The sequence below is a fragment of the Gobio gobio genome (assembly GCF_949357685.1).
Source record: "Gobio gobio genome assembly, chromosome: 13".
NCBI classification, from domain to species: domain Eukaryota; kingdom Metazoa; phylum Chordata; class Actinopteri; order Cypriniformes; family Gobionidae; genus Gobio; species Gobio gobio.
In genome coordinates this window covers 32,276,886-32,289,851 of record NC_137106.1, presented here as the reverse complement: position 1 = coordinate 32,289,851, position 12,966 = coordinate 32,276,886, and the positions used below count along the sequence as shown (strand labels likewise).

At 38.0% G+C, this 12,966-nt stretch overlaps 1 protein-coding gene across 4 annotated transcripts; it reads left to right on the top strand.

Moving 5' to 3' along the window:
- Positions 1 to 1,124: 1,124 nt before the first annotated feature.
- Positions 1,125 to 12,963, top strand: znf395a (zinc finger protein 395a). Of its 4 annotated transcripts, none has more exons than XM_079833690.1 (10): positions 1,125 to 1,442; positions 4,187 to 4,420; positions 4,503 to 4,690; positions 4,777 to 4,883; positions 6,371 to 6,564; positions 6,658 to 6,758; positions 6,862 to 7,093; positions 7,262 to 7,360; positions 10,228 to 10,346; positions 11,559 to 12,963. In XM_079833690.1, the coding sequence occupies exons 2-10, from the start codon at positions 4,277 to 4,279 to the stop codon at positions 11,668 to 11,670; spliced, it is 1,296 nt and encodes a 431-aa protein (XP_079689816.1). In that variant the 5' UTR covers positions 1,125 to 1,442; positions 4,187 to 4,276; the 3' UTR covers positions 11,671 to 12,963. The 4 variants fall into 4 exon arrangements, with proteins under 4 accessions (XP_079689816.1, XP_079689818.1, XP_079689817.1 ...); XM_079833692.1 differs by having other exon boundaries at positions 1,395 to 1,442; positions 4,210 to 4,420; XM_079833691.1 differs by having other exon boundaries at positions 1,436 to 1,550.
- Positions 12,964 to 12,966: the final 3 nt, after the last annotated feature.

Below are 12,966 nucleotides of genomic sequence, written 5' to 3'. Positions count from 1 at the left end.
GAAACGCACCCTGATCTGTGGCCGACGTGCTGGATGGGGGTTCTGTATGTTCTGAACTTCTGGCACGAGTATGTGCGCTCTCTCACGTACGCGTTTATTGGCCTCAGCTGGATCACGAGCGCAGCGCGTGGGGAGGTGAGTCACAGCGCTCGACCAATGGCGTGCGGCGGTGAAGCCAGCGGACTGGGAAAGCTCGTATTATGTAACCTTGTCATACCCTCCCCCTTAAGAAAACACTACTAAAAAAGAAAGAAAGAAAACACAGCTACCGAACTTAAGATGCTTTTTTTTGGTGCATTTAAAGATAACGCGCCTGCTGTTAGTTAAACAAATAGATTGACACCTTATTAACCCTCTCATTTTAAACAATTCTATCGACTCGTTTAAGGTACAAGACCAATCATACGATACATATGTTTCTGGTTCAACTGCGTATTGTGATAAAATAAAAACAATTATGGAAGACATTTGAAAATAAAACACAATGTGTGTGAGATGTTAAAGAACACTAAGACAGTTCCGATTAAATTTTTGCATTTGAACCAATTGTCATATTGCATATTTTATAAAGCATATATTTATAGCATATTCCTAACTGAAAACAAATCAAAGTTGACCCGAAGATCCCGGGTAAATCCTATAAGGAAAAAATGCAACATCAGCCAGTTTACAAGGTACACGATGTACATGCAAAGAAATTAACACTATACAAAATTATTCAGACAGATATTATAGTTAAATGAGCGGCATTTTAATGCACAATTCCAGTTATGCAATAAAAAGCAGAAACATATTTTAGAATGTGCTGGAATCTACGTTTTAAATCATTATTTGCACAGTGAGCAACAATGCATCCATTTGCACGTTGTTTCTCTGCATTTTTGTTCAAATGCATTTTTACTGTAGTAATGCAAAGCCACAGAGATTTAATAAAAGTGGTGTATGAAATACAGTGTCATATGTGTGTCCATTGTGTTTCTTGACCCTTCCTCAACTTCTGCGTAAACAAGTTGGAATTGTAGGGCGTGTGTCTTGGAAAGCGCTGCTTAGCCAATGAGCGTCGACATCCCTACCACGTGGTCAGGTTGTTTACTACAAGAGCAGAAGCCCGCTAGAAGGCGCTTGGGTGAAAACCCGGCACTGGATTAGTCTGGAACGTCTCACCCCGGTGAAGACGGAAGGAATACGGATTAAAACTAAATCAAACAGAAGCTTTGGCATGCAAAGCGAACACTATAGATTAGAATAGACTGATTTAGTAGTAGTGTCCTTGAGGCCTTGGTGCTTTATCAAACAAATACGGTTACGGTTTCTGTAAAATCCAGGCCGGGATTTGAAATACCTAAACACAAACCGTTCTGGGCTCTGAAAAGGGACATTTTCAAGTTACAGCCGGTCAGAGCGAGCCTTGTGGGAAGGGGGTGTGTTGAAATTTGGCGAAGGTACGTGCAACGTTCATTGAAAGTTTGTCTCTCGCTTTAAATGCATTTGTATCTTATCGTTGCGTTGTGTGTTTATCAGACAAGACTGCCTTGTTTGCCGCAGTTAAGGTTAGTGCATTATATCAGCGAATTCATGTGAAAAGCTTTTGGATTGTCATGTTTGATATACATACTTACGGCGTGTTTGTGCGACGATGTGCTTCCTTTTAGCAGAAATATTGTTTTAGTTGTTCTATACGGATTCAATTCTACACAACTGTGAACTTTTGCATTTGATATAAAATGCAAAAACAACAACAACACAATGAAAAAAGCCTGTTGGTTCATTAATTCGGGGTTATAATCTGCAACAATGAACTTTTTCGCATCGGAAGAGATTAACTGTCCAGCTGCTACATTCTGATCAGTTTTGCAAAAACGGCATTTAAAGCTTTGAGTGAATACTAGATGGATAATCTGCCCCTGCTGCGCGTTCTCGTCGCATCGCTTCTGCCTTCTGCGACGCGGCTGCGAGCGAGCATGTGGTGGTTGTGAGGAGCGACTCGCGAGTTCTTATCATCGTTCTGGATACGCGGTCCGATTCATGAATGAACGGCTCTTTTGAGTTGGATCTCTTCAATGAATTGGCTGTGCCTGAACGTAATGAATCAGTTTGAATGTGAATATCGTGTTCGATACGGTTTGTTTTTATAGCCTACATGACTACAGAGCTGGTTTAGTATTTTATTAAAACATGTAAAAATCAGCCATAGGTTGTTTCTAAGCAAAATAATCGGTCCTAATTTCTAAAGAACTTTGTTTTTTAGCTTAATCATGGCTGTATTACCAAAATAAACATTAAATCACAGTAAGCAAATAATAATATAAAACCGTAATAAACAGCACTACGTGCCTAAATGCCTGCTTTGGCTCTGCCACGCCGGTGTGTCAGGGAACACGCGATGACGTAATTACGATATGACGTAGAGGCATGTCATCGAATTGCCTATAATATTCAGTATTTCCTATAATGTACATGTGCTCTGTGACATTTTGTCTGATTGCTAATAAGTGCCTCTTGAGACACCTCTATTTTATATAATGTCATTTATATTACCCCTGGCGCTCTATCCGTTTTGTTTTGCATTGATCTTTTTATTTTGTTTTTTGTATGATTTATGTTGTTATCAAAAGGGTTGTTTTACATGTGTGATTATATCTGTGATAAATCCAATAAAAAAATCATCGAATTGCCATCAATAGTTCTAAATGTACTTTTATAGTCACCTAGTTATAATTAGACTGCAATTTTATAAGATTATAAGAAAATAAATAAGTTCTTATTAGATGCAAAAACAAAAAACAAACAAGCAGTGAGACATCAAAACAGCAATCATTCACGAATCACATCTGTTGTTGTATACTGTACATTCTTACCACTGTATATTGTGCACCATTGACATGTCAAGTAGAGGTCAAAGTAAGTATGTAGTAATAATATCATGTGATATTAATGGTTTGCATAGTATTTTCTGCTCCGTTGTTGTTTATTTGCTACTGCAGATTAATTAATGTGGTTAGGAAGTATAATGTAGTATCTAATATAGATAAGATGTATTCATTTATAGATATACCTAATACTAATAATTTGCTTTCAGAAATCCAAAGTTTATGTGCTGCTTAATATTTTTGTAGAAACGGACACTTTTCACTTTTCTCTGATATATAGAAAGTTCAAAAGAACAGCATTTATTTGAAATGGAAATCTTTTGAAACATTATAAATGTCTTTTACTGTCATTTTGATCAATTTAATATATCCTTGCTGATAAAAAAAATAAAAAATACAAGACAATATAGAATTAGACCCTAAACTAAAGTGTGACCATATATCATTTTTCCCAGTATATTTTAGCATTTAGCTAAAACATGTTGCACACTTATCCCCTGGTTTACAGGAGATTTACATTTTTGATGAAGTACATCTTCTTATTCACCTCTATTTAGTTTGAACATAATATAAATAATACAAGCAGTACACACTCTCCCATGCTGCCAAATATGTAGTATTTGGCAACCAAGGAACATTTTCTGTTCAATCAGTTGCAATTACTCGGAATCACGGAGGAAACTTAATACCTGACTGCAGCTGGTAATAATGCTTATGCAGTAATTACCAATTCCTCTGTGCCCCAAACTCTTAGGTGAACATTCTGAGGTTACAAAGGCTAGCATGACCATAACAGTCTAATGTCTTGCGTCAGTTAAAGTAGTTTTTGCATGGTTCATTGTGTGCTGACTATGACTCATAGTAATTCTGCACAGTTGCACGTAAACTTCGAATTTTGCATCATTCGTCCTGTGATTTCTTAATAGTTTGACACTTAGTTGCCGGATGTTTCACGTAAGCATGGTGGGTGACTCGCGCTGATTTCACGAATCAGATTCAACTGGTGACAGCATTGTGGAGATTAATATTCATATTTTGTACATATACCTTGTTTGTTTCTTGAATTTGTAAATGGCAAGGTTAATGTCTAGTTATAAATGTATAACTTTTGCACATTTAGATTAATCATGTTTATGATTTTGTGTCATAAATAAATAGTGGTCGACCGTTATGGGTTTGATACGGATATCTCTAGAGCAGGGTGTCTAAACTGAGAGAATTTTTGGGCCTGTGCCTGATATATACACAGTAAAATGAGATGTACATAAAATTGGCCCGAACTACATTAATCAATTGTTTTTTCTTCTTCTTATCAGTGTCCTGTTCGTTGTTTGAATAGCGCTGCTGAATCTCCATCAGGAGTTCTTCAAAGCAGTTAAGAAGAGACAAGGTGCGAGGAACGGAAAATGGTACCGAAGACGAGGCTTGGGAAGCGTTCCCCACTGGGCACCCTGGTGTGTGGTTCCTCAGCGGACGGCCTGACAGAAACGGGGTCCCATGGATGCCCTGAAAGTGGGCTTCACAGAAGCAAGCTTTACCCTGGACAGAAGGTAAGCACGAATGTCTTTGCTATTGTAGAGTAAATCAAAATATGACTGGCATTCTCAGTGGTATTTTCCTGATATGTTTCAGGTGTATGTGCACTGCGGAGGACAAGAATGTGGAGGTGTGGTCGAACAGCATAACCACGTGGACAATGAGGTGTCTATCTTCCTGCCCCAGCTCAACCAGCACGTTCATCGCAAGCTAGAAGACGTATGGACGAGCCCCACGTCCACTCCTACCTCCTCAGTCTCCTCGTCCATTGATGTGCCAAGAAGGTATGGCTTGTTATAGGTGTCAGAATGATGAATGCTGACTTTTTGAATGAGAGGCACTCCCTTATAACTCTACTTCAACACTGCAGGAGTCCAGAGACAGTAGACATGGATGAGATTATGGCTGCAATGGTGCTTACAAGTCTGTCGTGCAGTCCAGTCATCCAACACGCAGCTCCGGGGAGCGTAACTCCAGGTTAGTTGAACCTTACACATGCATAAATGCTTAACCAAAGCGATGGTACAGTGTACAAATCTGGCATAAACCAGCTGAGATTACTCAGAACACTTGCTGAGATGGGCGTTAGTCACCAAGAAGAAATCCCTATCAACTGCACGTACAGTTTTCACTAGTGAAACACACTCTTACAGGAAATAATACAGGATTGCATATCATCATAATTAAAGGATTAAATAAGACCCTACTGCCTAAACTGAGACCTCTGGGGGGAAAAAAAAGTATATATAATTTATAGATTTCTGAATGATCGTGTGACACTGAAGAATATATATATATATATATATATATATATCTATATCTATATCTCCATCCTCCTGGGACCCAGAAAAAAAAAGTGCTTTGAATTTAGTATTTTTTCATGTCATTACATTGTTTAGAGCATAAGAAACAAATGGAAAAAAAAAACTTTTTTGAAAAATATATTTTATTCATATGCTATATCCACTGTAGTTGACACCAGGACTCGGTTGTTAAAAAAAATAAATGACATGAAATTAAGAAAATAATAGGATTTATTTTTAATTCACCAATCAATTTTTAGGTTTCAGGATTTAAAAAAAAAAACTAACTTTCTTTAAAGATGATTCTGAACTATGTTATGAAAGATATAATGAAATGCATTGATATACCATTTTACTTTATGAAATATGTGGGTAAAAGGGCCATACTTGGATTTTCCCATTCAATACAATGTATCTATACACTGCATATAATTTGCATATTAATGTGTTCTTGGTGCAACATGAAATGAAAAAATAAGTGTAATAATGGGATTAATAATTGGCAACATTTTCAAAATAATATCTAATATTTCATAGGAATATTGATATGTAATTTATTTCCCTATTCACTTGTTATGTCTCCAAAATGCCTGATAAACATGATATAAGTCCTGGCGTCTCTACAGTAGACATTTATGAAATCCATGCCCTGTTTTGTAACAGAAAGTCATATTTTGATTAGAAACCCCATAACATTTTCCTGAGATGTTGATTTTTAACAAACGATTTGAAAATTAATCCGATTTAAATTATAATTAAAAAATATTATCATATTTCCATAAGAGTGCTAAAAATTAATGTCAGCCATTTTTAAAGACCAAGAAGAAGTTGTTGTCCTGGTGAAACCTCCAAACATTTGGTATCTCTGCAAAGCCCCGAATGTGCTCTTTACAGGACATCCAGACTGTGACATGTGACATGTATGATGTCAGAGAAATTCACTCAAATATAATGTCCACTACAGTGGACAAAGTCTATTCGTGGGTCCCAGGAGGATCAGCATGAAGAAGTATGTTATTTACCACAGTTGTAAGGTGTTGGAAAGGCTTGAAAAGTGCTTGAATTTGACTTTGGAAAAGGAGTAAGAACCCTGTAGAACTGACCATTTACATTTTATGATGAAGCATTTTTTCTCAGTCACCTCTATTTTGTTTGTATTAGCTTTGTGTGGAATGGAAAATGGTGGTGGCGAACTGTCTGATGGTGGATATTGGAGCTGCGACCATGGAAACGGAAGCCCTGCTCCATCCCCACCCATCACAGAGATGGACAAGAGCGCCCCTCTGGTTGATGAAGGCCTGGACATGGAATTGGACCAAATGTTGTTTAATGAGCCAACGCCAAGGAAACGCAAGGTACATTGTAAACTATATTTATAATATATGAGGTGTTAGTTGTATGGAGTATGTAGCTTAATTATCTTGTTTGTGTTGTTTTTCATCCTGTAGAACTCAGTAAAAGTAGCATATCGGTGCTTGTGGCCAAATTGTGGAAAAATCCTGACCACGGTAGTAGGCATCAAACGTCACATCCGAAATTCTCACCTTGGGTAAGCATCACAATCGTCATACATCTCCCAGAAGTGTTTAGCCAATGAAAGTAGCAATGTGGGATGTTTAGATGCTAAACGCACTCTATAATGTTTTCTGCAGACAAAGTGATGAGCACTCCCAAAGAGAAGAAGACTTCTACTACACTGAAGTCTATCAGGACTTGGAGCAGACAGCTTCCCCTGGTGGTCACCGACCCTCCTGTGCTTCCCCATCCAGTCCCAGCCGGGACATGCCTCCTTCTCCCTCCACCCCGGAGATGGTCCAGCCCAGCCTGCTCAGCCAGTCGGCCCCAGGCAGCTTCTGGCAGGTCCACTCTGAGCACTCTTACCAGGTGAGATGCTTTACATTGTTGTGACGTCATTTAAACACCATGTTTACCTTGAGGGCTTTTTTAGTGCCATCAAAGATCTGATGGGTGGCGTTACATGTCGCTGTTTGCATGTTGTCCTAAATTAACAAACATGGATGACTGTTTAATATGTTGATGTTGATTCTTTAGGCGCCTCCACCCGTTCAGGTTGTGACTCTGTGTAAACCAGTTTCTGTTCCGGTGTCCTGTCATTGGACGCCACCTCTCACAGTTCACCAGAGTAAACAGGTGAGCCTTTTGTTTATTAAATAGGCCATAATATGCCGTTTTACAAAGTCTTGATTTTGTTTTTTGGGGTCTACTAGAATAGTTTTTCATGCTTGAATGTTCAAAAATGCATTACATTGTTGCAGCACCTCTCCTCCCAGTCTGTCAGTAATGCTCTGGGGTGCGTTTCCCGTACAACGATGTAACTCGCTGATTAACTTCCATAGTACGAACTGGAGAAAATAACCAACTAGTCACAAGCCACAACTGCTTCCCGAAACCGTAGTAACATGGCCGAACTTCTGTTGTTTAAACAACATTGGTTCAACAATTCAGGACTGTCGTTTATGACGTCATGCACAGGTGGAGTAATAACTTCTGCTAATGAATCTATTCTAGATCTCCGAGATGCTGCTGTAACGTACATGGCACCTAATGACTACTTCCCTGTTTTTGTTCTATGTCATTTTGCTTTATTTGATGTTTGATTCATCGTGGGTTCCCTCATATGTAATCGGAGTTCTTCAAAAACGGGCTGATCGTTGACGCGCTATAAAATAAAAATGTATATGAATGTTTATATATATTTAAACAGAATGCTTGATATAGAACTGAATGTTAGGCTGCTTATTGTTCCCAAGAGCATGATCTATTTATGTCATTACATGTACTTTAACAAGAAACTATTCTTTTAACCACAGCTTCAGAGCTGTAGTTCCAATCACATAAGTTTGCGATGCTGTTTGCGAACGGCAAATCGCTGCTGGTAAACTATGCTGGTAACTTGTGACCATAGTTGGCTAACGATGCTTTCGGGAAACGTACCCCTGTTTAGTTCCGATCTCAATGAAGCCCTTCCTTCCTGTAAAGCGCAATGTGCTCTTATTGGTCGGCTGGACCAGTGTGTTGTGATTGGTCAAACACTTTCAGCGGGTTTTGGAAATGCCACGCCCCTTATCATAATCACGATTTTCAACCATAGACTGTAAAAAAATATGGACGTAGTGTCTGTGACGTCACCCATAGGATTCTGATGAGCCATTCTTGGCAGCGTGTCACTCCCAGATAACAGAAAAAGGGGCGGGACGTGGGCGGAGCAGAAGTGACGCGATGACTAACAGACAGCAGATAAATGGCTATCCACCTGTCACTCGAAGTGGCCACGCCCTTAATTATGCAGAATTTTAATGCTTTATATAATGTAAACAAATGAGTTATAAAAAAAATTCACCCCCCTCACAGTTGTCATGAAGGGCAAAATTAACCGTATAGACCAAAACCACAATTTGTACCAGGCTGTAAACATGTTTTAATCTGCTGTAAAGTTGGGCATTTTAACATGGGGCTCAATGAGATTCTGCTCCCTCCTGGAGCCAGTCAATGAATTGTAGTTTATGTCACTTCCGTATTGGCTTCAAGAGAAACTGCGGGAGGTTGCCGCTTGGTTTCAACACATTACTAACGCAACTAAACCCATGGCGCATTTCTTTTTTTCATGCCTTGACAGAAATGATTTAAATGAGGAATATTGGCCCTGTTTACACCTGGTATTAAGATGTGCTTTGGTCAATCGGATCATAAGTAGACGAGGGAGACACATTGCTGTTTACACCTGGTATTAAGATGTGCTTTGGTCAATCGGATCATAAGTAGACGAGGGAGACACATTGCTGTTTACACCTGGTGTTTTAATCCGTCTCTTTTGTCCACTTTCAACCACTTCTGTCCTGATTTCTTCGAGGGGAGGGTCTATGGATGGGTAATTTTTTTTTTTTTTTTTCTCAGATCTTTCATTCTGATGGATAAAATAAGCTCACGCAAATTACATATGAATGAGAAGGGAGACAACAGAAAACAAACGGAGAGCAGCAGCTTTTGGAAATCAGGAATGGTGACACAAAATTGTGTTTGGTACATTTTTCGTCTCCAAACCAAACTTGGGTCTCCAGCTGATAAAGTTTAAATCCTTTTCTGGTACGCACGCTTCCCATAATGTTTACGCATTAGGGCAGTAGGCAATCTTTTGTGGCTGTTCGAAAATATTTGACCACATGAACATCTACACTATGAGAGCAATCCGGTCAAATGCGTTTTTGACTACCTCTGGAAGTGGACAAGCTCAAAACGTTTTAGACCCCGTTTACACCTGTATTTAACCCTGTCCACTTGCGTTTTGGTCGAGCGGATCACATCTTAAAACCAGGTCTTTGTGATGTTTAGATTCCTAGTAGAAAACTCAAGACTACTTTCGAGGCGTTTCAGAAACCGTACGCACTTTGCAGTGACTTTGTGCTGTGCAACATTGCACACCTTTTTCAGGCTAAAAACAGCAACATTACACACTCTTTAACTGATTCCATTATCATCTACAAGGTCGAAGAAAGCACAGATGTCTTTAAGGCCTTTTCGCTGTGAATATTTATAGGTAATGGATTGATTATGCAATGTTTTCTCTGAGGCTTTCAGAATATACAAAGCACCACATGGTCTCAAAAACATTATGTGTTTTCTCACTTGAAATGGGAGTGACATGCTCATGTTGTTTTTGTGTCCTTTGTTCCGCCCACAAGAGGTGCTTGATGGTATTGCAGTGCCATCTAGTGGAGTTGAGGCCACTGTGTTCTCTTTGTCTAAAAGCATGCTTGACACTAGGTTGAAAAAGCATGTAAAAAATATTGTGATCTGCGTATTTTGATAAAAAATTTTAACAACAATATTTATTTTAAATGAATAATTTCTTATTATATATTTTTTCACAGTTTTACTGCACTGATCCAATGTTTGTACCGCAGTGTAGTCTTTGCAGCTATAATATAACCTGCAGTGCGTCATTCTGTGACTAATGGTGGTCTCTCTTTTTCTCTCTCTCTCTCTCTGCTCGTCCCCAGGGCTCACCATTCCGCCGTCGTTCAGTTAGTGTTGGTGAACAGTGGCTCCAGAATACCAACGCCACCTTCAGGCCACATCCTGCCAGTGTTTCACCTCCAAGAAACCATTGCACTTCCAGGTGAAATTAAATCGTTTTCAATAATTACTTGGTCTCTTTAAGTAGATCTTCATTTTTTTTAAAAGTTTGTTTTGATCGAAAATATGTTGAGATTGAAATCAGAAACTGAAGGGCTTTATTGGCCAATGACTGCAAATTAAACTAAAGAAAAAAAGGCGATAACACTTTAGTTTAGGATCCAATTCTCACTATTACCTAGTTGTTTATTAGCATGCATATTAATAGGATATTGGCTTTTACTAGTACTTATAAAGCACATATAAATGCCTTATTCTGCATGACCATATTCTACATCCGTTAATCCTATCAATACCTAAACTTAACATCTTCCTTACTAACTATTAATAGTTTGATGCAAAAGTCATAGTTAATTGTTAGATAACATTGAGGGTTGGACCCTAAACTAAAGTGTGACCAAAAAGGCTAATTTCATAATTTTCCCATGCAAATGTGCTACATTTCTCCACCTGTTACGACTTTTCTGTTGATGTAACCAAGGTTGGGTGGGCAGGGGAAAATAATAGTAACCAGTAATATCTTAGTATTTTAATATAAAACTTGTGTATTTAAATCCTGATGAATTAAATCTACCCACTCTGCATTATTTTTCAGATACATATTTAATAAACACACTATTTTAGTTTAGGGAGGGTAAGATTTTATGTTTTTGAAAGTCTCTTGTGCTCCATAAAGCTGCTTTTATTTGAGTAAAAGAATACTGTAACATCCGTGATATTGTGAAATATTATTATTTTTCTGTGTGAATATATTTTACAATGTAATTTATTTCTGATGGCAAAGCTGAAGTTTCAGCATCATTACTGCAGTGTTCAGTGTCACATGATCCTTCAGAAATCATTCTAATATGCTGATTTGGCTCAAGAAACATTTCTTATTATTGTCAATGTTGAAAACAGTTGCTCAATTTTTTTGGAAACCGTGATGCATTTTTTTCAGTATTCTTTGACCAGAAAGTTTGAAATAACGGCATCTATTTGACAAAAGACTCAAATAACATCAACGATTAAAATAAATTCCATTTAATGCATCCTTGCTGGAAAAAAACCCCTGTATTAATCATTTTTTTTACGGACCTCAATTTTAAACAGTATTATATATTACACAGTTCACCTCAAAATGTGTTGTGAATAACGTTTTGTTGCATTTAGAATAGATGTCAAATCTAACTCTGAATTTATTTTCTACTAACAGGAGGATTCGGGGCGAAGCCAAGAAATGCCGAAAGGTGTACGGTATTGAACACCGAGACCAGTGGTGCACCGCCTGCCGCTGGAAAAAGGCCTGTCAGCGCTTCCTCGACTGAATCCTTCTTGAGATTGATGGAAACAGAACACTAACCTTAGAGATCCACAAGAGGAGAACTTATCTGGAACTATGGTTGGAGGAAACCAAAAGAGCACCTTTGAGACTTAACTTTTTCTACTTTTTATCACGATTATGTCTTTTTGTGTTTTATTAAATGTACCATGGAACCATGTTGGTGCTGGAAAAATTCTAAAGCAAAAAGGACAGCCTCTGCCTCAACTGCTGCAGTCTTCCTGTGTCTCATAGAACTGAAGACGTGTTACCTTCCTTATAAATGCAGTAAGCAGCCATATACTTAAAGTATATGTATATTGTTTAACGGGGTTTAAACATTGTTGTCATCAGACTCGGATGGAAAGTTTATTTATCGTTCCAACTTAATTGCTGAAATGAGACTGGAGAGAGATGTCTTTACTGCGGCCCGTTGCTTTCAGGGGCCAAATTGGCAGCTTATGGTTAATTGTAGATTAACAAGAAAGCAGAGTAAATGTTTCAATATCATATAACGTTTATGTTCATGTATGCCGTGTTTACCTGCTGAGAAGCAGTTTTTTCAATTTCCTGTGCAAAATTTTGTAAAACAAAACTTTTGGAAAAAGGAAAAGAAAACAGGATTTTGTATTACGATTTTGAGATCTGCGCCGTGTTAAAACGTATGTCATTATCAGTGTATATGTCACAGGTTATACTTCTGTGGAATATGATAATTCACTTTTTCAGTCATGTCAATATTAAGGAAATATTTGTGTAAACATGCATGATCTGATACAATGTATTCATTTGCTTTTGTGCTTCTCGCCCCAGTCTGCTCACTTGCCGTTCGTTTGTTTGGTCCGTGTTCTTGCCAAAGAATATCTCAGCAAGATAATGCATCGTATACATCTCTGCAAAAATAATGTGAAATGTATCTGTTGACCGTTTATGAGGATATTGCAACCAACCATTGATTGGTTCATATTCTTAATACTGGGTCCAAATATTTTCGAATAACACATCAGTGTCATCCTTTTTGTTTTTATATGTAGCTCAAGGCTTGATGCTTTGACATCATTAAAACTGAATGTATCCTTTCTTGAAGATCTCCAGAAGTCTTTATGCATTTCCACCAGAGACATTCGATGAACCTCATGGAGAACAATATTTTTGTACATTTTTGTAAAGTACTTCGAAAGTATTTCCTTTTATGAAAAGTCTTGAACTGTCTGAGTAGTATAGTCAATACAAGTACAATTTCTTTTCATGAAACTTATGTTGCTTCATGCCTTTTTAAAATAAACTTTTATGCAAACAAGTA

Coding starts and splice junctions, on each gene's coding strand:
- znf395a (XM_079833690.1), top strand. CDS start 4,277: ATGGTACCGAAGACGAGGCTTGGGAAGCGTTCCCCACTGGGCACCCTG. Junction 6,759..6,861: donor ATCCGAAATTCTCACCTTGG/GTAAGCATCACA, acceptor TGTTTTCTGCAG/ACAAAGTGATGAGCACTCCC. Junction 7,361..10,227: donor CAGTTCACCAGAGTAAACAG/GTGAGCCTTTTG, acceptor GCTCGTCCCCAG/GGCTCACCATTCCGCCGTCG.